The sequence below is a fragment of the Acomys minous genome, assembly GCF_964271855.1.
Source record: "Acomys minous genome assembly, chromosome: 12".
NCBI lineage: Eukaryota > Metazoa > Chordata > Mammalia > Rodentia > Muridae > Acomys > Acomys minous.
Window position 1 is genome coordinate 99,103,367 of NC_140493.1, and position 26,395 is coordinate 99,129,761.

Below are 26,395 nucleotides of genomic sequence, written 5' to 3' on the forward strand. Positions count from 1 at the left end.
AACAACAAAAAAAAAAACCCCACAGGTAAAATTGGGAGTGGTAGGCACATTTGTAATCCCAACTCTCATGAGAATTTTCAAGTTTAAGACCACCCTAGGCAACAAAGCAGGTTCTACGCTCAAAAACCAGGCCAGGCCTGGTGGCACAAGCCTTTAATCCCAACACTGTGAGGCAGAGGGAGGTGGTTCTTTGTAAGTTCAAGGCTTGCTTCTGCTATATACAGAGTTCCAGGACAGATAGGACTACAGAGAGCCCTTGTCTCAACAAACAAACAAACAATCAAAGCAAAACAGGTGAAGGAAAACTTGCATGGCTTTTGTTGTTGTTGTTGTTGTTTTGAGACAAAGTTTCTTTATGTAACAGCTCTGGCTGTCCTGGACTCACTTTGTAGACCAGGCTGGCCTTGAACTCACATGACCGAGATTAAAGACTTGCGCCACCACACCTAGCCCAGCTTGTATGTTTTAGACTGCTAGAATTTATGTACAGGTTATTAGCAGTGGTCTAATAAGCAACACCACAGGCTTCCACCTGGGAAACGTTAGGTAGAACCGACTGCATGTGTAGTGCATCATTTAGCAAAAATTTACACCAAATCGGGAAGCTGACACTGTGATCGCTAAACATGAAGAAACCAAGGCTCAGACAGGCTGTGCAATTGTCCCAAGGACACAGTATTAGCTCAAGATGGAGGTGTGATTAACGCCATTAAGATCCACTCAAAAGGGTGAGTTTAAGGATGCCTAAGCCAGAGAGCAACACTGTGTCTCAAAACCACAAAGTCTTGGACATGGAGGCTCATGCTGTAAATGCAGTACACAGGAGACAGAGGCAGGAGGACTACCATGAGTCTGAGGTCGGCTTCAGGTACACATTAAGATCTGGAAGAGCCTGGGTTACAGTAAGACCCTGCTTCAGACCCTGCTGACCCCAAATCTCAGGGCTTCACCTCCCCTCTAGTCACAGCCCTTCTGTTCAGATTGTTTTTGTAGACAGCACATGTGTTTGAAGAGAATTTGAAGTATTTTATATCAATGCTTATTTCCCAAAACAGAACAACACATAATTAAGAGTATTTCATTAGGAGAAATGCACTGAAACTTAAAGTGCTACTTCACAACTAGTTAAGAAGTGCCATATTAAGCTGTGCTGCAGCGATGACGTAACACACCTATAAAAGCAAAGAACAGAACAGCTAGCCAGTTGCTATAGGAATAGATGCTTGTGATTTTCTGTACATTTCTGTACGCTTTATAAAATATGAAAGAAGAATAGCTATAAACCTTAATTTTTTTTTTTAAGTTTAAAAAATACGTGCAGCTGGGCTGGACAGGTGCTCAGGACTTGTGAGCAGTGGCTGCTCCTACAGGGACCTGCACAATCCTCTCTAACTCCAGCTCCAGGGAATCTGACACCCTCTTCTGACAAAACACTAACATACATAAAGTAAATATTCATGTGTAGCCATGTGAACAACTCTGTAAAAACATAAATAAAAACCCCAAAGCACACTATGTTATCTCTAGTCTCTGTAGTTACACATTCAGCAGAAGCAAGCAGCAATATAGGGGACGCTTAAAAAGTGAACACTGATTACAATGAACTTAGAGCCTTGGTGGAATTTACTTCTACACAGGCTGCATTAGAGCTCAGCAGGAAAAAATTCTTTCTAGAAACTACTCAAGGAATCGTAACAATAAAAACCAGAAGGAGGATTCAAATCATATGCAAGGTTTACAGACCCACAAAACTTGTATATCACAGAGATATTTTCAAGAAATGAAACTTGAGGTACACTTTTAAAATCCCATGTGAATATACAACCCCTGGGCCTTTCGTGTGTCTGAATTTGGCTACGGTCAGTCTGCCATGCAGCTCCCCCCATCCCCCAGCAATCCCACATGCAGTCCACTGACCTTAGCCTGCTGCTCCACCGCCTGAGCTTTCTCTTTCTCCACTCTGTGGGGGGAAAGGAGCAACTTATCAGACTCCGTTTATAAATGACATCTGGATGTCTTGGCATCATGCAGAGGCATGGACTACTTCTGTGTTAAATGAACTTTAAAATAAATTTAGAAACAGACCTTAGTGCCAGCCAGAGCTAGCAGTAAAATCAAAATGTAGAGAAAAATTAATCAGAACGGACAAGAGATGACTAACGGCACAGTCTTCTGCTTCTGAAGTGATAACACCTTCAAACATCTGACAGCATGTTAACTGTTTACCTCTCAGCAAAAGCCCTGATCTCCCAGAGTTCCAGCTCTTCCTCGGCCACCCAGGTTTCAATAATGACAGGGCCCGTCTGCTTGGGTGTTTCTGGTCTCTTTGGCCGCAGTGCACTTGATCGAAGGCCTTTCCTCTGAGGTGTGGGTGTTTCTTGGTGAAAGAAATCAGAATGTTTTCAACAATATTGTATCTATGGAGTTCTTCTGACATATCTCACCTCATCTCATGAGGCACGTGGTTGGCAAACCACATCTTTTGAGACAAGGTCTGCTATATAGCCCAGAATGCCACCACCAGCCAAACTTTTCCTTTTAAGGGGCCAGATACTGCAACTCCTTGAGACCATACAGACCAGATGGACTATGCCAAATCTGGATGTCTCGGTAGTTAAGAGTGCTGACTGCTCTCCCAGAGGATCTGGGTTCAATTCCCAGCACCCACATGGGAGCTCATAGCCCACCAGGGGATCTGTGCACCCTCACCCAGGCACACATGCAGGTAAATCACCAATGCCCATAAAATAAAGATAAATCATTTTTAAAAAGACTCAGCAGACAAGCAAACAATGCCTGAGTTATATGCAGCTGTGTTCCAATTATACTTCGCTTGCAACAGCAGGCAGTGGTCAAGGCTCACGGGACATGGCTCATCAACCCTGGTAAAGGGCTTCTGTCTGGAACTCTGCCTGGAACTCTGTTCCTTATCCTGCCTCCACACTTTTGAGACTCATACATTTCTGTCAAAGATTTAGTATGCTGGCATTTTTCTAACCGTGACACTGGGAAGGGGGGGGGGGGGAAGAGAACACCAAATTCCTGGCAATACCCCTCCAAGGATCACTTGAGACTGCCTTTCCTTGGCCTGGTTAAGATTCTGAAATGACAAGGGGTCAACTTGATGAATTTCCTTGTCAATGAAAAAGGGAGAGGAGCCCTGGTGAGGAGGGTCCCCCAACATGTACACACAGCAGCTGAGGTGTATAGGAATGAGCATCTTTGAGGGGCTCCCAGGAAGCACGGATAATAGCCATGAGGGAAGGGACTTCCCTGGCCCTCTGTGCTTGACTGCTCCCTCTTCTTCCTCACCAACACCACCCTTCTACATAAGCTAGAGCGAGGCTTAGAGTCACTATGGAGCCCATGGCATGCCATCTTCCTGCTTCAGCCCCTGAGTGCTAAGTCTGTACCACTGCACGCAGGTCACAGTCGGCCTCCATCTCTCCATCTTTGAAGGCTACAGCAAGCCTGGCAGTCCTTCCCAGCTGAGCGGGCAGTACCCATTTCCCCTCCACAGCATGGAGGGGACAGTTTACATTTATCCAATATAAAAAGGGGATCCAAACTGCTGAAGAACATATAGACACCTCCCAGTAAGATTAAAAACACTGTAAAGAAGGCTAAGCACTGAGCCTTGCCCAGGGCTGGGAGCGCAGAGGGGCAGTAGGACTGCACAAGCAGAGAGAGAAAGAACAGTGACTCAGAAGATGCTGGGTTACAGACAGATGGCTGCCAGGAGAGGGCCTGCCCGGAAGTCACCGACAGCCTATGTTCTGCATACCAACTGAGCTGCCCACTTTGGTGCCAGGACAGCAGTATTCCACTACCCCCAAGGCCAGAGCTACCGTATCTGTATTCTTTCAAATGGGGGTTATAGCCCAGCATCATTCACTAAAATGAAGTCTGAAGTTAGTATCAATAAAGGCATAATCTAGGGAAAATAATTTTTTTTAAAAGTATTTCTTTGGATACAAGTGATAGGATAACAATTGAGTTGTAATCTGAATAAATTAATTAAATAAAAAAACAAGAAAAAATAAAGTGTTTCTTTGTGAAGACAGTTCTCTTTACACACTTAAAATTTTTTAAATTTATGCATAATTATAGTATAGATATCTTGGGTCGCTTGCACTAGTTATATCATTGAGGGACTGAGGTTTGTTCTGGGTTTTTTGTTTTTGTTTTTTAAGATTTATTTATTTATTATATTCTGCCTTGCACGTGTGCCTGCAGGCCAGAAAAGGGAACCACACCTCATTACAGAGGGTTGGGAGCCACCATGTGGTTGCTGGGAATTGAACTCAAGACCTATGGAAGAACAGTCAGTGCTCTTAACCTCTAAGCCATCTCTCCAGGCCATTTTTGTTTTTTAAAGATTTATTCTTTTAAAAAATTTATTATAATTTCTTCAGATTACATGCTGAATGTTATAAGATTTATTCTTATATGAGTTTATATGCACACACATGCAGGGGCCCATTAAGTTCAGACAAAAACAAAGCCCTCAGCCCCTGAAACTGGAGTTATGAGCCAACATGTAGGTGCTGGGAACTGAACCTGGGTCCTCTGCAAGAGCAGCAAGCACTCTTACCTGCTGAGCCATCCCTCCAGCCCTAGTCTGTTTGGTTTTTAACTAGGCCTCATTCTGTAGGCCAGGCTAGCCTGTGGCGTCAGCTAGGTAGTTAAGGAGACAACTACTACCAAACCTCAACTAACAGCGAACACGCCAATCATTTTTTTCTATTTCTTACCTTTTGGTGCTTCTGGAACTCCAATGGGGCAAATGATTTTCCTGATACAATACTCAGAACGAATGCCGTAAGGACCCACATCACGCCTCTTAATTATCTCTGTGGTTGTGATTTCAGTTTCAGATGTTTCTATGGGAACATGATTTAACCTCCGTTAATAACCACCTGAAATACGAGGAAACTTAGAACCCAGTCGGTCCGTCTTTAAAGATGTGAGTCTCAGTCTGAGATGACCTTTCATAAACCCTGCTTCATCAGTGACCACAGTATGGAGCTTCCCCACCCCCCACCCCAGCATGAGGAGCTGCTGCCTGGCTTAATTTAGGGTTCTCGCCGTGCTGCTTAGGTAGCTCATATTCCTTTCCTTTTGGAAATGAGGTTTCAATCTATAGCTCCAGGTGGCCTAGAACTTGATATGGGAGCCCAGGCTGGCATCAATCTTGTGGCAATCCTTCTGCCTCAGTATGAGCAGCAAGAAGAAACAAATTAAGAGGAAAACAAAACAAAAACAAAAACGTGGTGGAAGGTCCAAGTTAACTCCTAGAGGCGGCACTCAATTAAAATAATGCCTGAGGTTCCGGGACTCTCAGGTTGACGGTCTGACCACTATGGGATGTAACCATCATTTATAGCTTTAGTTGGATCTTGGTGTGCCGACTCACCTATAATCTGAACCGTGACCTATGACCTGGATTTTATGGCACCCAGAAAACTTAAGGGTAAGCGTCTGTAAAATAAGACAAGTATTTAATAAATGGAGGCACTGGCACATCTTATTGCAGGCCAGGGGTCAAACCCAGAGCCTTGGACACGCTAGGCGAGGGCCACAGCACAGACTCAGCTCTAGTTTCCTGGGTTTGTTTTTGTTTTCTTTTTTAAAGATTATTTATTTATTATGTATACAGTGCTCTATCTGCACGGACACCTGCAGGCCAGAAGAGGACATCGGATCATACTATGGATGGCTGTGAGCCACCATGTGGTTGCTGGGAATTGAACTCAGGACCTCTGGAAGAGCAGTCAGTGCACTTAACCTCTGAGCCATCCCTCCAGCCCTTCCTCTGTTTTCTTGAGACAGTTACTCTAGCTGGCTTTGAGCTAAGGAGCCCAAGCAGGTCCTTAGTTAGACCCTCTTGCCTCAGCCTCCTAAGTAGCTGGCATTTATAGGCCTGTGCTGTCAGGTCTAGCTCCCCTTTTTTGCTACAGTCTCATGTAATCTAAGATGGCCAGTTCACAGGCGAGGATTACTCCTGCTTCCTGCTCCTCGGTGTTAAGGTTACAAGCATGGCCTACCATTAGCAGGTTACACAGTGCCAGGAACAGAACACAGGTTCTCATGCTAAGATATGTATGCACTCTAGCAGCTAAGCTACATCCCAAGCCCACACCTTTTAAACTTAAAATCAGGCTCCCTTACCTGTCCGTGTAGTCCCTCCTCCTGGAGGAGCCTTGGCAGCCATGTCATCCCATCTCAAACTGGCCCACAGCAACCGTAACATCAGGCTCACTCCTGCTAAGGACTTCACTGTCTGAAGTCTATACCTGAAAGAACAACCCAGACCAACTGCATTTAAACATACAAACACACTCTCATCCACACTCCTCTTGTCTTCTCTATGAAACTGAAGGATATGTTTTTCACTCGATGACCTCAGAATTTATAACGCGGCTCTGTAAGACTGTGGCATTACATAGTCGTTAAGATAATACCTTTGAGTTCCTAGGATAGCGTGCATTTAACAATGTTAAATCCTCAAGATTCATTTCCAATGCCATATAAATACGTAAGGTGTTTTATCTTTCTTTCTTTTGTATTTATTTATTTTACATATAAGTGCTCACTCTGCATGTACACTTGTGTACACGATGTGAGCCACTGTACAGACAGTGCTCTTAACTACTGAGCCATCTCTCTAGCCCCTTAAGAGGGACAAGTCAACAACTTATCAATATTTCTATAAATTTATTTTATAAAATCTAGTCTGCATGAAAAGTTATGGAGAAAAAGCAAAACCAGTAACTGTTATTCAATTTTATAGCGGAGTTTTAAAGCTAAAATCATGATGAAATAGTTTTTGGTAAAACAAACAAAAAAAATCTGAAAATGTTTATATTTTCTCACAGACTAAAACACTCTGTCAACACAAGAAGACCTTCCCCCACCCCCCTTTTTTTCCCCTTTTCCAACAGCAAGGAATTTTGTACCCACAGTGGCTCTTACCATGAATTCATGAGCACTACACACTGTAGTAAGAGTGACAACACTGCCTACGTTTGGAATCCTACGAAGAAAGCCATTACCAGACAGGCACAGCCTGCGGCAGCTGCTCAGATGAAGAGAAGGGAACCTGGGCTCTTGGTTTTTCTTAAGCATGAGTGTGAAGTCACTGAATATGATTTTCCTTTTAAAGGTAATACTAAAAAACACATCTGAAAGTAAATTTACTCAATGTCAATGAATATTTTATCCTAAAATGGAATTCACTGTAACAACCATGAAAGCAGCCAGCAGCTGCCAATTTCCTATGAAGACCTGCATAATCAGATTTCCCTCTGGATATTTTCACACTGTATGAAGTGGATGTATTGGCTGAACACAGTATAGAGGAAGCTTACATAATGGAAATACTTTCCTCCACTAACAGGCAGACAGTAAATCTTAGGACAATTCTGCACGGGAGAGGTGGTGCTTTCTCTATTACGATCACGTGAGAAAATGAACAACACAAAAAGGTAAAGCTCTAGTCAAACGGCCGCTGCGCCTCGCCAATTCCTGGCCCCAACTGTGAAATGTTTTTTTCCGCATTAACACCTCATGAATCCTCATCCTCAGCCCTGGGCAGAGCCTTTAAATTAGCAGCAAGATGATGCTAGTTGTAGGGATATCCTCAGAGAAAGGGCCTGTCACTTTCAGGCCACGCCCACAGAAAACCTTGTGGAAGTTTGGCATGGCAGGAAAACAAACATTTCTTTTCTTTTTTGGTTTTCAAGACAGGGTTTCTCTGTGTGGCCCTGGCTGCCCTGGCACGTGCTTTGTAGCCCAGGCTGGCCTGCCTCTGGCTCCCGAGCGCTGGGACTGAAGGCGCGTGGCAACAACAAGTACTTATTCCACCTGCCTCCCCCATTCGTTCACTAGGTCAAATAATAACCTTAAACCCGCCTGCTTCACACATAAACACCCTCTCACCTCCACTGTCCTGCGCACAGAACCCGGAGTCTTGTACAAACCAAGAAAGCACTCTACAAGTGGTCACTGGTATACTGGTTGCTGTAAAGCAACTCTACTTTAAAATGTAGGTTGTATCAGTGGATAAACACATCTTATAGATGATCAGTGCGCTGGTTCACTCACTCACTCAAACAACAATGGAGTGGGCAGCGTGTCAAGACTGTGATCGAAGCTGGGATAGAAGAAGTGTGCTAGCACAGACTGTTAGAGCTGCCGTAACAGAGGTGAGTACATAGGTCTGCCAGAGCCTCAAAACACATGCTAACAGCCGGGTGATGGTGGCGTGCACCTTTATTCCCAGCACTCGGGAGGCAGAGGCAGGCAGAGAGCTGTGAGTTCGAGACCAGCCTGGTCTACAAAGCAATTCCAGACCAGTCAAGGCTACACAGAGAAACCATGTCTCAAAAAACAAAAAAACAAAACAAAACAAACAAACAAAAAAACAAAGCACATGCTGATCAGACATGTGGCTAGCTCAATGAAGGCAAGGGGCACACACACGAGAAGGAACAAAGTGTGTAAAAGCCCACACTTCTCACACACCACATCCTGTGTTGTTATGGCCAGAGAAAAGGGGATGGGAACAAATGACAATGCATGGGAATAAAGCAGAAGTCAGAACAAGCTACGCAAAAGAGAAGGCTTAACGAAATCACAGGAAACTAGACGCTAAGGCTTCCTGTTCTCTCTAGTGCTCTTCAGGTGACACATGCTCTCTGCCGCCGCCCACCCCCCATGCAGTAGTCAGCAAGTCCCTCTATCACTCAGAATATTCCTAGCATAGGCAGACATGTTAGCAGGATCCTTGTATCAGCATTATGGAGAACAACTGCCAGCTTAAAATGTCAGTGACATAGAGTCATATCTGGGAATACAGGTTAAGGAAATGTATGTGCAGAAGTCAGAAAGGTTTTACTGCACCCATTACACAGTGTCAATTTTCCTATAGTGCTCAGTTTTAACATTACATTTAAAACTATGCATCATAAACAAAAAAAACAAAAAAAAACTATGCATCATACATGCAGCTGGGCCTATGTAGTCTTAGTTCCTTATGAGGCTGAGTAGGAGGACAGGAATTTGAGACCAGCCTGGGCTGCATAGTTAGACCCATAAGAACCACCCTTCAACAAATAAACAGATGAAAATCACACATCAGCTCTGGGAATTCTTCTACTAAGCAGCAAACACCTGAGATTCAAGGGCTAGTATAAAAATGCACTTTACACAAATAGTTTCTATAACAATGTTTTTCTTAAGTACCCTAAAATCAAGAATAACACATTCTTTAACCCATGATTCCATTAGTCAGAAGTGATAAATATTCATTTCAACTTCAACAAATTAAGAGCGTCCAGGAAGGTATTTCTTTCCATTAAAAAAAGAGAGACTGACCAAACAAACAGGTACGATGCGTGCCAGCACAAACCAAAACACTCTAAGCCAGGCGCCCACAGCACAGCATGCATGCAAGGGCTCAGTAGCGCCATTAGGATCGAGACCAGGTTCTCTCCAGGCTCAGAGAACAGTGTCTCCCAGCAAAACTACCTTTCTAAGGAGCAGAAGGGCAGCCCCCTGCCTGCAGGGCATCTTACTTCAACTACTTGTATGTATACAGTAACTTTTCCAGTGGGAAAGAAGTTACCTGCAGGACAGTCAAGGATGCACTTTGGGACCACTCTCAGTGAAGAAAGCAGAAAGTGCAGAGCAGTCCTACAATCCCATGAACTACAATGAAGAGCTCCTTGATTCCCTGCAGGGTTCTGCAAGTCCTTCATTGCAGGATCTGCAGAGAAAGTGTACTTTTCAGCTGTCTCTAGGGCATGGGCATGGGGTGATGATCCTACTCCAAACCAATGATGAGGTTTAAAAATGTGCTCATACAAACAAGCGGTCACCAGGCGGAATGAATTCCTTAAGGGAGGGCTCCCACTGACGACACTGGGTTGTGTGGTGTCCTCTGACACCAGCTAGCTGACTGGACTGTAAAGGACATGAAGAAGGATGACGCTGACAGCAGCTGAACTCTAAGACACTGGAATGAAGTCTTAAGAGGGATGATGCTTTGCTCAGCTGGATGATCATGTAAAACCAATGACAGCCTGCACCCCCCGCTCTCCAGGCCTTCTGTTCTTTCTGCTTACATTCATCCCTCTCAACACGGGTGAAAAGCTAGAGACAGAGACACGAAAGGACAGAACATGGAGAAGCATGTGGACCACCCACAGCACATGGAGTGCCGGGCTGGGGTCAGGAAAACCAGGTGCTGCGCTTGTCCTGGCCTCCGCGAATCAGCCCATGCCCATAGAGGAACTTCTGGGCACCCCCTCCTCCTAGTAACAAATGAACACAGGCTAACAACTGCCAAAAGTACACACTTGGGATTCTAAAAGAGATTACTTCTGCGTTTTAAGACATTGCTAAGGAAATGACAGTCTGCCCTTTCTTTCATAAATAATAACTGAGAACTCCAAAACACATTTATCATACAAATAAATTTCACTAGAAAGGTATGACATGACAGTCTTTTTTATGAATCCTGGGAAGTGGTAACCCCATTGATCAGTTGCCTTGGTGCTAAGCAAACAACAGGCAATAATTTGGGAAGTTAAGACAGTAAAAAACAAGCTTGGCATGTTCCTTTTGTCTTGGTCATGGATGTTAAAAGAATGTTACACTTTTGCCAACTCAATGGCTGCTGGGTAAACTCCAGCACTGCATTCCCATCACTAACCCTGGCCACTGCATATGTGCTTCCCTCTCTTCTGGCATCTCATTTAACTTAAAAATGATATTAAAAATTAAAACCGACCCTCTTTAAAAAGCACACTCCCCAATAACATTTTAAAGTACATACCTCCACGTGATACCGAAGGTTGGTCGAGGAGAAGGATATGGCCATATATCTAAGGCAGGTTTCGCATTGTAATTAAAGTAAGGGACTTCCCGGATCCCTCCTTTTCTGGCCAGCTTTTTCAAGTCATCGTTAGGCAACACGAATATGCTCTTTTTGCTGCTCTTAGTAACAAATTTCCTATAGGATGGCAGGGCTGTTCCTGAACGGGTCTTCTTGGGTCTTGAGAACTTCATCAGCTTTACTTTGTCTTTTGTGGAGTATTCTTTGCTCACTGTCATAGACGTCACCAGCGTGCTACCTGCTGTGGTCAGGGAGTCCGTCACTGTTGTAGTGACCACAGTTTTGCTCTGCTCCTTTACTGAGATGGTGTCCACACCGTTGTCTGGGGAGGGTGTGGAAAGCTTTGTCACAGTGGTAGTGGTAGTTGTGACAGTGGATCTTGCACAGTTTTCTGTGGAAGAAACCACAGTTTGCTTGTCCCCTTTTGCTACCTTAATGACAGTTTTTGATTCTGTGGCAACCGTGGATGTCAGCGTGGTGACTTCTGTGATGACTGTTTTTCTTTTGGATTCTCCATTGACACTCTCATCTTTGCTGGAGGATAGACCATTTTCATCCATGAGGTCCTTAGTAAGGCTGGAGTCCTCCCCAGCCCCAACAGGAGATGGAGTAACTTTCCTAACCTCTGGACTGTCCGTCTCCATATCTTCCACCTGGTTAAAGGAGTTACGTTCAGAGCAAGGGACTGGGGGTACAGATACCTGGGTACTGTCAGACTCTTTGGTGGATGGTAGGGTATGGAGGCGATCTTGGTGATTACCTTTGGCATCTGAAGAACTCAGTGAGTGTGAGTTGGTTTCTGAACTGTTTTGTTCATTGAAATCTTCCATGATGACATCACCATTAACGAAAGGCTTCACAGCAGATTCTTTAACAGCCAGTGACTTGACATTTCCATGGATGACTTTATTGATGTTATTGACCTTTGGCTCAACAGTACCACTCACAACTTTACCATCAGAACCATCTTTCACACATGGCCCCTTGAGATAGCCCTTAACTTTACTATCTTTGCCATTTATTTGAAATTTATTTGCCTTCTGTCCTTTCTTTTCCGACTCTCTATTTTCATTATTCTTTTTGTCAGTGGTATGTTTGAGAATTGTTTGGTCAGTGCATTTGTTAACTGGTCTCTCATCCAGCTTTTGGTGCTGGCCTGTTTTCTTACCATTTGCTTCAGTTACCTTACCCGGTAGTTTGCTTTCACAATTTTCAGTGGATTTGGAAACTAACTCATGTTTTGACAGTTCAACACTCTGCACATCTTGGGCTGGAGCTATGAGCTGCTCATTGCTATTCTGAACAATCATGTCTTCTTCACTGCTATCCTGAACAGACATAGTATCAGAACTATTTTCCAAAGTGCTATTATATTCTGAGTCACAACCTAGTTTTCCATCAAAGCCCATTGCTTTTGGTAAGGACCGGACATGTCTGTCACTGGTACTTTTAGGTACTGATGCAGGTAAAGTACTCTTGGAAGAAGATAGGATGCTGCCGCTATCCTCCTGGGAGTGTGGCTTCTTGCTCTTACAGATCAAAGTGCCAACACTGTCTGCATTGGCTGGTTTAGAGTTATCAATCAAAGAGTCACTTCCTTTTGTTTTAGTCTGATTTAGCTCCAGTCCCTTGCTGGCAGGTTCAGAGATCCTTGCATCTAGGCCACTGTCAACAGAGTTCTGTCTCTGACAGTTTGGCCCTGAACTCTGAATGGAGACATCATCTAATACTTGATCTTTCCCATAGAGCTTGTTTGTGCTCAGACTAGGACCACCGATGCCAAGAGCCAAGGACTCACTTTGTGAGAAGCCCTGGGCAGCATCTGCAGGGCTAGCCTGACTTGGACTGGGGCTTTGTTCCTGTCTAAACGAGTCACTCGCTTTTGTGGTTGCCAGTGACTCAGAGGAGGCTTTCAAAGCACCTGTGGGGGACTTGCCTGCCCCTTTCATGCCACTCTCCAGCTTTAGCTTTTCAAGGCGCTGTTTCTCTTCCAGTGTAAACTGTCGAACCCTCCGTTCCAGAAGCCCATCCAGCTTAGAGGATTTCGTTTTCTTTTTGTAACTAGTCCTTAGGTGGAACCCCTCACTGACGTTGACCACATCCACTTGAGGGCCCTCCTGACAGTTCACGTGTGGCTCTGTTTTCACATTATCATCAATCTCCATCGGTTCTTCCTTGAATGACTTGTCATTATCAGAATCTAAAAGTTCTTTTATATCTGTGATTTAAAGACATAGATAAAAACATAATTTTTACTCTCAAATGAGGAATTCATGAGACTATTTTCTTTTCTTTTCTTTCTTTCTTTCTTTTTGGTTTTTCAAAACAGGATCTCTCTGTGTAGCCTTGGCTGTCCTGGAACTTACTCTATAGACCAGGCTGGCCTCGAACTCACAGAGCACAGCCTCCTGAGTGCTGGGATTAAAGGTGTGTGCCACCACCACTCTGGCAGACTATTTTCATTTCTGAAAGTATCTACTTTTGTTATTTTTATACTTATAATCGACACTGTTAAACTTTAAATGGGGCTTAAAAGAATAGATACATTTCAAGTACTGGATGATTTTGAGTTTTGGTACCTAAACTGATGGGATTCTATATAGTAAAAACAGATTTCGCCTATGAATACATTATGCCTATAAGTACAGTGTCAATTATCAAGTGTGCTGACTTTGAGGTGTGTCACCCAGCACCCGGGAGGCAGAAGCACAAGCGGCATGAGTTTCAGGACAGCCTGGGCTACATTGCAAGCCAATCTAAACCAAAAATATGTGAATCGTCTTCATCTTATTATTTGAGACTGGGTGTCTCAATTGAGTCTAGAGTACAGCTAGTCTAGCTAGCAAGGCTCTGGCTTCAAGTGCTGGAATTGCAGGCAGGCTACCAATCCCTGAGTGAAGCGATGCATTCTGGGAATACAAACCCCCAGACCTCATACTGAAGCACCAAGCACACTATCTAGAGTCCAGCCCTCTAGCTTGGCTATGTAAAAAACATGAAGTTCAAGACACTTTTATTTATGTATCTCACTGGTCCTATGGTTCCTCAAAAGCTTACATATGGTGCTCCTATAGAGCCTGGCAGCCCCAGTACTTGGTACAACATTCAGAAGTGAAAGCCTGTGTCTACAGAAAGACCTGTACACAGAGCTAGTGAGAGGGGTCACGGTAAAGGCTTTGTTGCCATGTTTATGAGGATCTGGGTTTGATCTCTGGAACCCACAAAACAAATAAATAAACTTAATGCTTAAAACAAAAACAAAAAACCTCAAAACATTAGTTAGTTCTGGTGGCACCTTTAACCCCAGGACTCAGGAGACAGAAGCAGGGTAGATCACCGTATGTTCCAGGCCAATCAGAGTTACACAGTGAGTCCTTTTCTCGAACAAACAAAACCTAAAAAATTAAAGTGTTAATGTTCATAACACCTAAAAAGCAGAGACAGCCGACTATTCATTGATCAACGACAACCTACCAATACAGCGCAGTCTTCTCTGGAATATGCTATAATGTGGATTAAAAGAGGACAACACACTGCCTAATTTCATAGTAATGAAATGTCTAAAACAGACAAATCTACAGAGAAAAGAAAGATGGGGTGGGATCAGAAAGCAACTTCCGCCGGGCGTGGTGGCGCACGCCTTTAATCCCAGCACTCGGGAGGCAGAGGCAGGTGGATCGCTGTGAGTTCGAGGCCAGCCTGGTCTACAAAGTGAGTCCAGGATGGCCAAGGCTACACAGAGAAACCCTGTCTCGAAAAACGAAAGAAAGAAAGAAAGAAAGAAAGAAAGAAAGAAAGAAAGAAAGAAAGCAACTTCCTTTGGCATGATGAAAATGCTGTCAAAGTCTCACGTAGCTGAACAAGTCTGTGGACAGCTACAGCAGTTACATCCTGGTGAATTACCCACCGCATGAACTATGCTCTTAGGAGGACGAGGAGCTTGCTGGCTGGAACCTAACCCAGGACCCCCACTGCCCCGCCCCAGTATGCTCCTGACCCTGACCCAGGACCCCCACTGCCCCGCCCCAGTATGCTCCTGACCCGGCTGACCTTGGTCCTTCTTCGCAGGCACCTTGGATAACTCCATTGCACTTTCATCTGTTCCTGCTGTAGCGTCTGCATGTTTCACTTCACCTTTCTCAGAATCACACTCTGTCTTAATTTTTTTTGGACTTCGTGGACTTTTTCTTTTATCTGATTCATCCTTATTTTCATCTGTATTATTTTTAGCTAAAAAGAATCACATGTATGGTCACAGATATTCTGAATATTAGAGTATTTTGAAGATTTTAAAATTTATATGTATGTCTGTGTGACTGTAAGCCTATCTGTGTATAGGTGCCCTGATGGGTGAGAAGAGAAAAACCAAAGTCCTTAAGTTAAGGGAGTTTTGAGCTACTGAATGTGGGTGCTAGGATTCAAATTCTGGTTTCCACAAACATTCAACCTCTGAGCCACCCCTAATGAATGTATTTACCTGATAAGTACAGTCCATTATTTCTAATTTAAAAACAAACTTTAAGTTAATGCTAAGTCAAGGACGATCTCTATTGAGGAGTGACTCTCAATATTGACCTCAACATACCCAGCATACACAAAAGGGAGACATTTTTGAGCTTTATGATCAGAAGAACAACATCTAACACGGAGTCCCCGATTCATTCCCATCTGTGTTTATTGTGTAATAATGCTGAAAATTCAACGAGTGCTCTTTGGGCAGCAAGAACCAAAAAATCCCACAATTTGAAAATAATATTATAATTACATGACTGAGGTTTTTCCCCCCAAAGTTTATTTTTATGTGCATTCGTGTTCTGCCAGCATGTATATCTGTGTGAGGGTGTCAGATCCCCTGGAGTTGGAGTTACAGACAGTTGTGAGCTGCCAAGTGGGTGCTGGGAATTGAACCTGGGTCCTTTGGAAGAACAGCCAGTATTCTTAACCTCTGAGTCATCTCTCCAACCCCATGACTGAGTATTTTTGAAAATTATTTTCTCTCATTTTTCTTTAACTAAAATCCACATAGTGTATTTTTTACAGAGGACTCGGGTTCACAGTACCCACAGAAAATTAAAAAACAAGCCGGGCGTGGTGGCGCACGCCTTTAACCCCAGCACTCAGGAGGCAGAGGCAGGTGGACTGCTGTGAGTTTGAGGCCAGCTTGGTCTACAAAGTGAGCCAAGAAAAGCCAGGACTATACAGAGAAACCCTGTCTCAAAAAACAAAGAAAATTAAAAAATAAAGAAACAAAAACAAACCCAAACCATCAGCAATGAAAACATTAAAGACTTCGTATTAGCTGTGTCTATTAAAACAGTTGATAACTGACCTCCTTCGAAAGGCTTTCTGTAGTTTACATTAGTATTGCCAGGTAATTTGGGAAGAAACCTGTAAACATGTGTTTTACTAATCCAGCTCCAGCCGCCGTACCCTGTCACTCTGTATTCCTCTCCTTTCTGTTTCCAAACCTGGTGAAAATGAAAATACAATAGTTAAACATGCATATGTAGCATTAGAAGTATCTGTCAAACACAAGCTGAGAATCCGCAAACTGGGCCAGAGAGATGGCAGAGCAGGTAAGGGCAAACAGGCACAGCGAGCGTGACTACCTGAGTTCAATCCTTGGGACACGACGTAGAAACAAGAGGAAAAACTCCTACAAATTATACCGCAACCTCTACATGCGCACGACACCCCCCACATAAAAAAAATGTAATAAAAGTATTACACAAGTTCATTAAAATTATCAAATAATTCAATTTTCAGTAGGAATCTGAAGATTTGTAAAAGAACTTAACACTTCTGTTAAATTTAACAATGTTTTTACTTTTAGTTTCAATAAATTGGTCTCAAATTCTGAGAAAACCATGCTCACAAAACTAAAAGGCATGTTCACACCACCTCATTAACTCATGATCACCCACACAGTGGCATGCACTGTCACACCCACAGCACTCAGCAGTGGTGTGTACCGTCACACCCATGCTGACAGTTACCTGGTGTTTCACTGGAAATGTGTACTTCACCCATGTGGCTTGCTGCATGGTCTCCTCCTCCTCTTGTTTTTTCTCCTTTTTTTTAACTTTCTCCTTTTCTTCCCTTTCGATTGAAGTCATCCTATGTAACCTGAGAATACACAGATAAGAAAACCTAATTACTTTTAATTTTGAAAAATAAATAAAGATATGAATGTAAGAGTAAAAATTAGGAAGAAAACTGGAGAGTGCTTAGTTACAACTGTACACCCCAGAGAGTCTCAACAGACAGAAATAAGCAGATGTAGCATTCCCTAAGAGGAGATATCACAGCAGAAAACAAGTTAAAAAAAAAAAAAGAAAGAAAGAAAGAAAAAATATTTTAAAAATTAAAAAAAAAAATTAAAATTTAAAAAAAAAAAGAAAGAAAATAAAAAAGAATAGCCTTCTTAAACACCCCGCCAAAGAAACGCTAATGCCATACAAGCTGGTGCCAATAAGCAACTCATAGTATGACTTTTACCCAGCACAAACAGAGACTCAAAGGCCTCTCATGCCGAGCACTGTTTTCCTTTAGTGCTGGGGTTATAGCATAGGCCTTGGGTATGCTAAGCTAGCACTCTGTCACTAAGCCTTTCCACATCACAACACAATATTTTTGTTTCTTTAAGTCAGGGTTTCGTCTGTGGAACAGTCGTGGCTGTCTTGGACTCGATTTGTAGACCAGGCTGGCCTTGAACTCAGTGCGGTCCACCTGCCTCTGCCTCCCGAGTGCTGGGAGGCTGAAGGAGGATCTTGAATATTGAGTTTGAGAGCCATCTGCTTCCCACTGCACTAAGAAGGCTTTTGTGCCCTGTTCTGATTTGACCTCTGCTCACCAGGGTGACAACTGTGGGGGGAGTGAAGGGGGATACCTACTCCCTGTCTCAGAACTAGGGTTAAAGCAAGTGCCTCAGCAAGACACACCTGATAGCCCCAGGCGCAAGAGTAGGGTGTGACTGCGCCATCACCAGCAGTTCCCACAGCTTCCGGATTCCCAAGGGACCAGCTCCAGAGCTCAGAGGCGGAGCCATCACTATTGATGGAGCAGACCACTCTGCTGACAATGACCAGGAGAGACCCTGGGCCAAATGCCCAGCTTGGGCTCTGGCAAACAGATCCTTTCTCACACACATCTGTGATATGTGCTGACTGTGAGTAAAATTCTATTGCTTTGGTCACCACCAACAAAATCTTTTTTTTTTTTTTCTTTTTTTTTTTCCCCCAAAGCTGAGGAAACAACAAAATCTTTATGGGGAGAGTCAGCAATACAAAGAGATCTGCAGTCAGTCCTGTCTGTTGAGCAGAAAGCCCCAGGCACACCGATGTACCTGTAGGCTCAAGAGAGCCCCATGAGGACAGGACCACACAGCCCCAGCGGTCATTCCACAATACTCTGGGGAGTGTAGAGGTGACAGATTCTCCTTCCACTCTCCATAGTCATCTGAATGACAGACCAGGAGAATAAACTGTCAGCTCTATATCTAAGCTCCAAGCAGTGCCCAGGCCCTATGTGTGTTGTTACTGTAGAGATACAACATACAACATTGTGTGTCTTTGATCCTGAACGTGGAGAAAGCCCCCTATGATCCTCTCAGTGACAGGATGGCAGAGACCAGAAGTTCCTGTACTTGAAATACTGATAGCATCAATCAAGGTGCGCCTGGGCCTGCCATAAATCACAAGCCCAACCTGCTGCCTCATACCTTTTTTGAGGTTGAGTATCACACTTCAACTGCTGGCCAAACTGGGAGGGAAACAATACTGTCCCACTGGTCTCTAACGAGAGAAGTCATCATTCTCTGTCTCCTAGCCTTTCACATCTATTTCCTGTGCAATGCCTGTCCAGGTCCTTTGTCTCTCACTTGTACTGGACTATTAGTCCTTTTCCTCTATAAAAGGTTTTTGCCAACTGAAAAAAATTTCCATTTATGGTGCAAATATTTTCCCTCAGTTTGCCATCTCTTGCATTTGATTACAATTACAAATTCCACTCAGAATTTTAAATACATGTGTCCAATTTCCTCCTATGCGGTACCTGGGTTTTACATCTGTTTAAAAAGAAAAATATCAGAACAAGAATAAAAATTAATTCAAGCTTTGTCTTTCTTCTATTAGTACTGTGGGCTTGTTTAGATTTTTGGTTTGGATCTCTCTGTGTAGCCTTGGCTATCCTGAACTAGCCTTGTAGACCAGGCTGGCCTCCAACTCACAGGGATTCACCTGTCTCTGCCTTCTGATGCTGGGATTAAAGGTGTGCGCCACCACCGCCCTGTATGATTTTTAAAAATGTAAACTGACAGTCAGGTGTGGTAGCACACACCTTTAATCCCAGAACTTTGGAGGCAGAGGCAGGAGGATCTCTGTGAGTTTGAAGCCAGCCTGGTCTACAGAGTAACTTCCAGAGAAGCCACAGTTACACAGAGAAACCCTACCTCAAAAAAACCATATTAACAATAAAAAAAGAATAAACTTTTCTACATCTACTAACACCCATGGCATGCACAAGTACACACACACACACACACACACACACACACACACACACACACACACTATAAATTAAATTTAAAGTAATAACAATATATTTGATCCCTTTCATCCTCATTATAGTCCTGCATCCAAAGATTTCCTGGAGATCAGGAAGAAAGTCTTTACTGTGGTTGCATGGGCTTTTCCAAGCTTATTAATGACCCAGCGTCTCGGGAGTGTCAAAACTCACCATTCCCAAGGCTCAGAACTCACTCACCTGGTGTGTCCTAAAGACTCCCGCCATATTGGTAGCATCACGACAGGCTTAACTGCACACTCCAAAATTGCAAGTGCCAGTGCAAACTCCCTGGGTTTACTGCACATCTGGACGGCCTTGATCCAATTGGCCCTGTGTTTCGGGAGGAAGAAATATTATCACTTCACTCATTGTTCATCACTTAAAAAAAACACACACACATACACAACAGCCATAGTTTACCATGACTCAGCTTCATAGCTCAAATTCTACATGGCAAGAGTAAATACATAAGAACACCAAAGGTGCCTAACTCAGACAACAGGAGATTTTATATGCCAGGAGCATCTCGAGGCATCACTCAGACCTCCAAATTCCTCGACCTACAATATCCTTATCTTTGGTCTCCACTTAACTCCAGAGATAAAATTCTGATACCCAAAGTTATCCAAATATGAGTGCTGATTTGGTCTCTCTGAAGTACACACATATCTTCTGCTTCCTGCCTACTGTGAGTTCACTGGCAGTGACATTTTAAGGGGCACACCTATAAGGACCAATTTATAGGTAGTCAGCATATTTACAGCAATAAACTAGCTTCGTTTTCCTTTACCTGTGTGAAGCCCAATTGGGGTGAAGAAAGGACGAAGGGATGTTGCTCTCTAGCTGCGTGATGGTGAGTCTCAGCGTGGATATGGTAAGGACTTTGGACCCATGAACAGATCCGTTCCATTTGAACTCCCCAGCTGGAGTGAGACAGAATTTGTGTGCAAGATGCCTCCTCTTATCATGATCTTCCCTGTGCTGGTGCTTATTCAGAGCAAAGGAGTTGGTAGAGTACTGATTGTGGTAGACGCGATACTTCCCTTCTTGCCCCAACTTAAAATAATTGTTGATGTTCCCTTTCATAACCACTTCCTTTTTGGTGCTCAGCCGAGACACTTCTCCTTGGGAGTTAACTACCAGGACCTAGTGAAAAATTAAAGCTGTCATTATTTGTGTCAAAGAAGCAAGCTTTGTCTCTCAAAAACTGTAACCAATCATTCCAAACAGGCAACATCGCATGACTAAGGGACTAAAGTGAGGGGAGGGGGATAAAGAAAGAAACAGAAAGGAAGTTAAACTTGAAGTGAGGTTGGCGTGGGCTGGGTGTCTCTCACTCTAGTCCCAGCACTCAGGAGGCTGAGGTGGGAAGGCCACGAGTCCATGCTTAGCCAGGGCTACAAAGCCAGACTGTCTCAGGGCAGGGGACACAGGCTTCCAAATGGCTTAGTGGGCAAAAGCACTCACGGCATATGCCTGGTGACCCATCTTTAATCCCTTGATACCACAGAAAGCAGAGAATTAACTCCACAAAGTTTTGGACAGCCCCTCATAAATCTGGGTGATTGTGTGCATGCCCACACACTAACAAAATATAAGTTAAAAAAAACAAAAACAAAGCCAGGCAGTGGTGGCACACGCCTTTTATCCCAGCACTTAGAAAACAGAAGCATGTTAATCTGTATGTTCCACAGCTACACAGAGAAATCCTGTCTTGAAAAAAAAAAAAAGAAAAAAGAAAAAAAGAAAGAAAAGAAAACCCAAAAATAAATAAGTAAAAAGGTAGAAGCTGGTTATTTACAAGTAAGTAAGGAAAATATGACTGAAGAAGGAACTAAGCGTGTCCTTGATGATTAGGTTAGACACCACAGGCATTTCATGGACCTCAGATACACACGAGCCTATCTACCATCCTATGAAGTTTCTAACATATAGTTTAGTGAAACAGGAAAGCGTTGCACACACCAACTCCTAAAAAGCAAATGACTAAGAATCCTCTACTGCTGCTCTTTTCATGATTCCAATTTTGTCACAGGCCCTGGGGTCTTTAAATTGTTTCCCAAAATGTGGGGTCAATCTTTCAGTGGACCATAAGCAAACAATACTCTGTGCCCACAGCTGGGTGAGCAGAGACATCTACTGTCAGTTTTGATCCTGCTGATCAGTCAGGGCTGCCATGGTCAGCCCACTCTGCCCTACCAAGAGCTACAAGTTACAAGAGTTCTCAAGTGGGCACAGGAAATGGGCTACAGAAGGACATGGTGATGTACCTTTAACTCGAGCACTCAGGAGGTAAAGGCAGGTGGATCTGAGTTTGAGACCAATCTGGTCTACATACCAAGTTCCAGGTCAGCCAGGGCTACACAGTAAAACTAACTAACAATCGAGAATTATATGCAATGAAGCTGACTCTGTAATACCATCTGCTCAATGAATTTCTAATAAGCAGACAAAATTGTGCATATAAATGTATTTACCATAATACAAGCCTAACAATTTTGCTCTTGGTGCTCACCATAAGAAAGAAAATACAATTCAAAACTAGCTCTATAAATCTCCTTTATCTATGTTAAAGATCTTTAGGATACAATCCAATTCTAAATATTTATTTAGTGTGTGTGCCAGCCTGTGGGTATTGGCACATGTTGGAGGCCACAGGCATCAGGTCCCTTAGAGCTGGAGTTACTGACAGTCGGGAGGCACCCATGGGAAGAGCAGCCAATGCCCTTGACTTCTGGGCCATCTCTTCAGCCCCAGAACTGTGTTTATACGGAACACACCTCTTTGCCCTCCTTGAACAGTTTATTTGCTTCGTGGGCCGCAGCGGCCACCTGCTGACTCTTTAGCTGACTGAGTTTGCTATCTGGGTTCCGCAACCTGGTGATGATCCGAGTGGCACCAGACGTTCCTTTCCCAGCTCCAGGGGACTCGGCGATGTCTCCATTAGACTTCTCCAATCTGAAATCACCTATTATCAGATAAAAACGCCACCAAGTGTTGCTGACAGGAAGAAAACAACCAAGGATGCCTTATTTACCCAACACTCACATGACATACATATTTAACGTCCAAGAGAAGTAAGCAGATCATCTCCTTTCATAGGCGAAGCAAATGTTATCAATTCTTGAATGCTTTCCTCCACAGCAAACATCAAAGGCAAAAATATCCTGAGTCTTTTATCAGTTTACAGAAAACAGTAGTGCCTGTTTTGAAACTCATCTACTGAAGAGGGGCTCCCAGAAACTTGCAAACAATAAACCTAACAACTCAAATGCATATAAAAATGGTGCCTTCTATATCTAACGTGGACTTGTATATTTAAAGGATACAGTTCATTTTAGAAAAATTTCCCACTGAAGTTCATTTAAGTAACAATGCCCTTGAATTTTAAGGTAAGTAACAACTGACTTTTTCTCTAGAGCAGTTACACAATTATCCGTATAAACCCATTACAACAATTTTTTAACAGTAAGGATCTCTGAACATCTGCTTCAAAATTTTTTTGATAGTGACATATTAAATTTCCAGAGGCAATTTCTGCTTTATATATACACAAATTCTATGTTGGATAACGAATATACATACCCCAGCCATTCATCACCATGCATTTTCCATTGGCCACAAACCTGAACAAGACCTGATTTTTAACTTAAAACTTAAAAAAGGAAATTAAACAGTGTAGCATTGGTAAATCCAGGGACAGGAATTTACCATATTTTATAGGTGGTGGTTATTTTAGGCAAGTAGGGACAAATGCAAATAGGAAACTAGCTGCTCCTTTCGGGGACTCTTTAAATTAGCTGCCATCCTTCCCTCTGGAGGGATTATTCTGTCCACTTTTACTATGTGCTGAGTGGCAGATGAACTACAGCACCCAGACAGAACTAGACAGGACATGCTACCGTGCCACCAGGGGACTCTCCCAGCCAGGCATCAGCCCATGTTTTGCTGCTGCGGTTGTTGTTCTTTTAAAAGATTTATTTATTTTATTGTACATGTACAGATGTTTTGCCTGCATGCACAGATATATGCACTACATGCGTGCCTGGTGGGGTGGATCCCCTGGAACTGGAGTTACAGACAGCTGTGCGCCGCCATGTGGTGGTCCTCTAGCGGAGCGGCCAGTACTCCAGCCCCCCACATTTTGGTTTTTAAATCTGGTTTCTTCTCTCACCTCCTCTCTCTTTTCTTTCCTTTCATGGGACTGAATGGAGAGCCTTGCACATGCTGAGCAAGCGCTCTAGCACTGGGCTGAGTCCCCAGCTGAGAGTCTGCTTTTCTGTTAGTGAGCAGGAAGGGTGTAAATTAGAGGCTAGTAACTTGTACCTCTACAGCAGAAAGACTGCAGCTTGCAGGGAACAAGAATCTCCAATGCCCCAGAGCAGGTATAAGAAGGAAAACTCTGAGGAAGATGCTGATAACTTTGCTTAGTTTCCTGAACCTGACCCTACACCTGAAGCTGTCCTTGGATGTTCCTGTCAAGTCCACTAATAAGTTTTCATTTACATTTTAAACAAGGTAGATATCAGTTGATAGCAATAAATGCTAAATAATTCAGAAAGTACTTTAAGTCTTTGCCTTCAAAATATGCCACTGATTAAAGCAGGCTAGTAACCCTAGGTACTGCTGTCTTCTCTTAGACTCTGTGGGCTGGCGCTCAACTCTTGGGCCCACTTTTAGCATTCTCTAATAGACATTATAGGTACTGTCTGAGTTGAGCTGGGCTGCCTGAAAACAGAGAATAAATAGCAAGAGCTTTTGAAAGAAGGCCCTTAGTGTATAGGCACACTTTAACAGTGCTCAGATTTAACCCTCTGCATTTACTAGTTTAGTAAAATTAAAAGCAAGGAGCAACTTCATCCGTAAGGCCCAGAGCTGAAGACACAGCAAGAGGAGAGGCTCTCATGGAACACACTCTACTCAAGGGCCCACACTGCTGCCCCATCTCTGCAGTCAGCCTGCTGGCAAAGGCCTCTGAGGCGAACATAGGCAAAGGCTATTGGCCCACCAAACAAAGTGAGGGAGTAGAAGGGCTCATGTCCACGGAGCCTGAGGCAAGTTACTAAGCATTAGGTACTAGTGGGAATTCCTACAAATCTGTAAGGGAACGTTATACTGACATGGGAAATTGAGGTGGGCAACTCTCCAAAGCTGCCATACTGGCATGTCTGATTATTCCCAACAGCCCATCCTATGTAATAGTCCACAGAAACTAGGCTGCCAAAGCAGAATGGCCCCCAGCAGAACCTTTCTCACATGCCTCTCACTTCTTATCCATTGTCATTATCCCAAATCTACCCAAGCAGACCCTTTACTTTCAGGACAGTAATGTTAAAAACAGCTAAACTCACAATTTCATAGGGTTATAAGTTTAGGATAAGCCATATCCAACCCTGTCAGACTTAATGCACAGCACACAGAAATCTTAGATTGAGGCCCAGATATAATTACAGGTATTGGATGCAATGGGGGCCAAGGCGTCTGCAAGTTTTCACCCTATTAGACAGCAGCACGGTGAGTGGAGGCATGGGAACAGACGTGAGTGTGCCGTGTGCTGTGCTGAGCTACCGAAGGACTGAGCGGCAGCTACTGCTGGGCTTATCTTTGAAGCAGCCCTTGCCCTGTGGAGATCATTCCTACCCAGGCGAATCATATACTTTTGCTGGAGCCTATCAATAATACCTTGCCTGCCCTGGCCACAGGTGTGGAACAATATGATCCAAGGTAAGCCACTCAAATTCCTTCCTCAAAGACTTTTGATTTGGAGCAGGAGTAGGGCCTTTGCCTTTGGGCCACAGACCTTGGAAAGACATGAAAGCAAATTGCTGGTGCCATCTTACCTGCGACTTGAAAAAAGCCTGTCTGTATCAGGAGAGAATGAAATTGTCACACAAATATAAGTCAGTTCAAAAGTGGGGTGGGGTGGGGAGAGAGGGGAGAGAGAGAGCGTATGTGGGGAGGGGAGGTAGGAAGACAGAAGCAGTTGCTTCACTGCTGAATCCATGAACTCCCCAATTACATAAACTGACCCAATCCCCTGACATTTAAACCATTTTAAGATGGTCTGGTCTCTCACAACTGAAAAAGTCAACCTTATGCCGCATATGAAATTTTACTCAAGATAAATTTAAAACCGTTCTACAGACTTGTCATGAGGAATTACTCCAACTATATTAATATTTGTGAGATCATCTTCCTTAATAAGACACAACATACAGAGAAACCCTGCAGAAAAAGATGAATAAACTTAATGACATAAAAATGTAAAAAGTACAGACAGTAGAGAATTAAACACAAGGAACTAATGAACAGTCACGTATGTGGAACAGAATTAATGACTGTGCTACGTAAGGCAATCCTAAATACCAAAGCTCTATATGAAAGAGTGAGCAGGAACAGGAATCATCATAACACATGAAAAGAAGCACCACATTCCTAATCAGGGACACACATAATTTCCCATCAATACCTTCTTACCACTGGCAAAAAAAGATAAATGGTGTTAAATTTAGGTGTACAAATTGGGAAACGTACAAGTATAGAAATGAGCAGGATTGTCCCTTCAGGTGAGTAATGAGGCAATATCCACTGTTATCTGTTAAAGGTACCTACCATTTGACCAGCTGGTCCTTTCATTCACTGTGTCCTACACTGCTAGAAATACTTGCAGAATAGAGAGATATATGTGGAGGCTGGTAGATAGCATAGCACCACCAGGGTAATAGCCAAATACCATGCAGCAGCTAAAAACAATGCATTAAACTCTAACATGAAGAGTCTCTACCATGTGTCACTGGGCAGAAAACAAAAACAAAAACAAAACAAAAAAACAAAAGCCCAAGATGGTGAAAAACACATGCAGAATGATCCCATTTATATATTCAAAACAAAACAAAAAAGGCCAAAAAAAATTGTAAACATACTGATGCA

General features: G+C 43.4%; 1 protein-coding gene across 12 annotated transcripts in view; it reads right to left on the reverse strand.

The window, feature by feature from the left end:
• BPTF (bromodomain PHD finger transcription factor) overlaps window positions 1-26,395 on the reverse strand; it is a 102,362-nt gene that overhangs the window by 25,752 nt on the left and 50,215 nt on the right. For all 12 annotated transcript variants that reach the window (XM_084748472.1, XM_084748470.1, XM_084748479.1 and 9 more), the window contains 11 exons: window positions 22,246-22,433; window positions 20,256-20,611; window positions 19,664-19,795; window positions 16,897-17,026; window positions 16,230-16,368; window positions 14,951-15,130; window positions 10,841-13,118; window positions 6,172-6,296; window positions 4,755-4,883; window positions 2,227-2,377; window positions 1,918-1,960 (listed from right to left, as the gene is read on the reverse strand). In XM_084748472.1, the coding sequence (XP_084604598.1) occupies window positions 1,918-1,960; window positions 2,227-2,377; window positions 4,755-4,883; window positions 6,172-6,296; window positions 10,841-13,118; window positions 14,951-15,130; window positions 16,230-16,368; window positions 16,897-17,026; window positions 19,664-19,795; window positions 20,256-20,611; window positions 22,246-22,433 (3,851 nt within the window). The remainder of the gene's footprint in view (window positions 1-1,917; window positions 1,961-2,226; window positions 2,378-4,754; window positions 4,884-6,171; window positions 6,297-10,840; window positions 13,119-14,950; window positions 15,131-16,229; window positions 16,369-16,896; window positions 17,027-19,663; window positions 19,796-20,255; window positions 20,612-22,245; window positions 22,434-26,395) is intronic.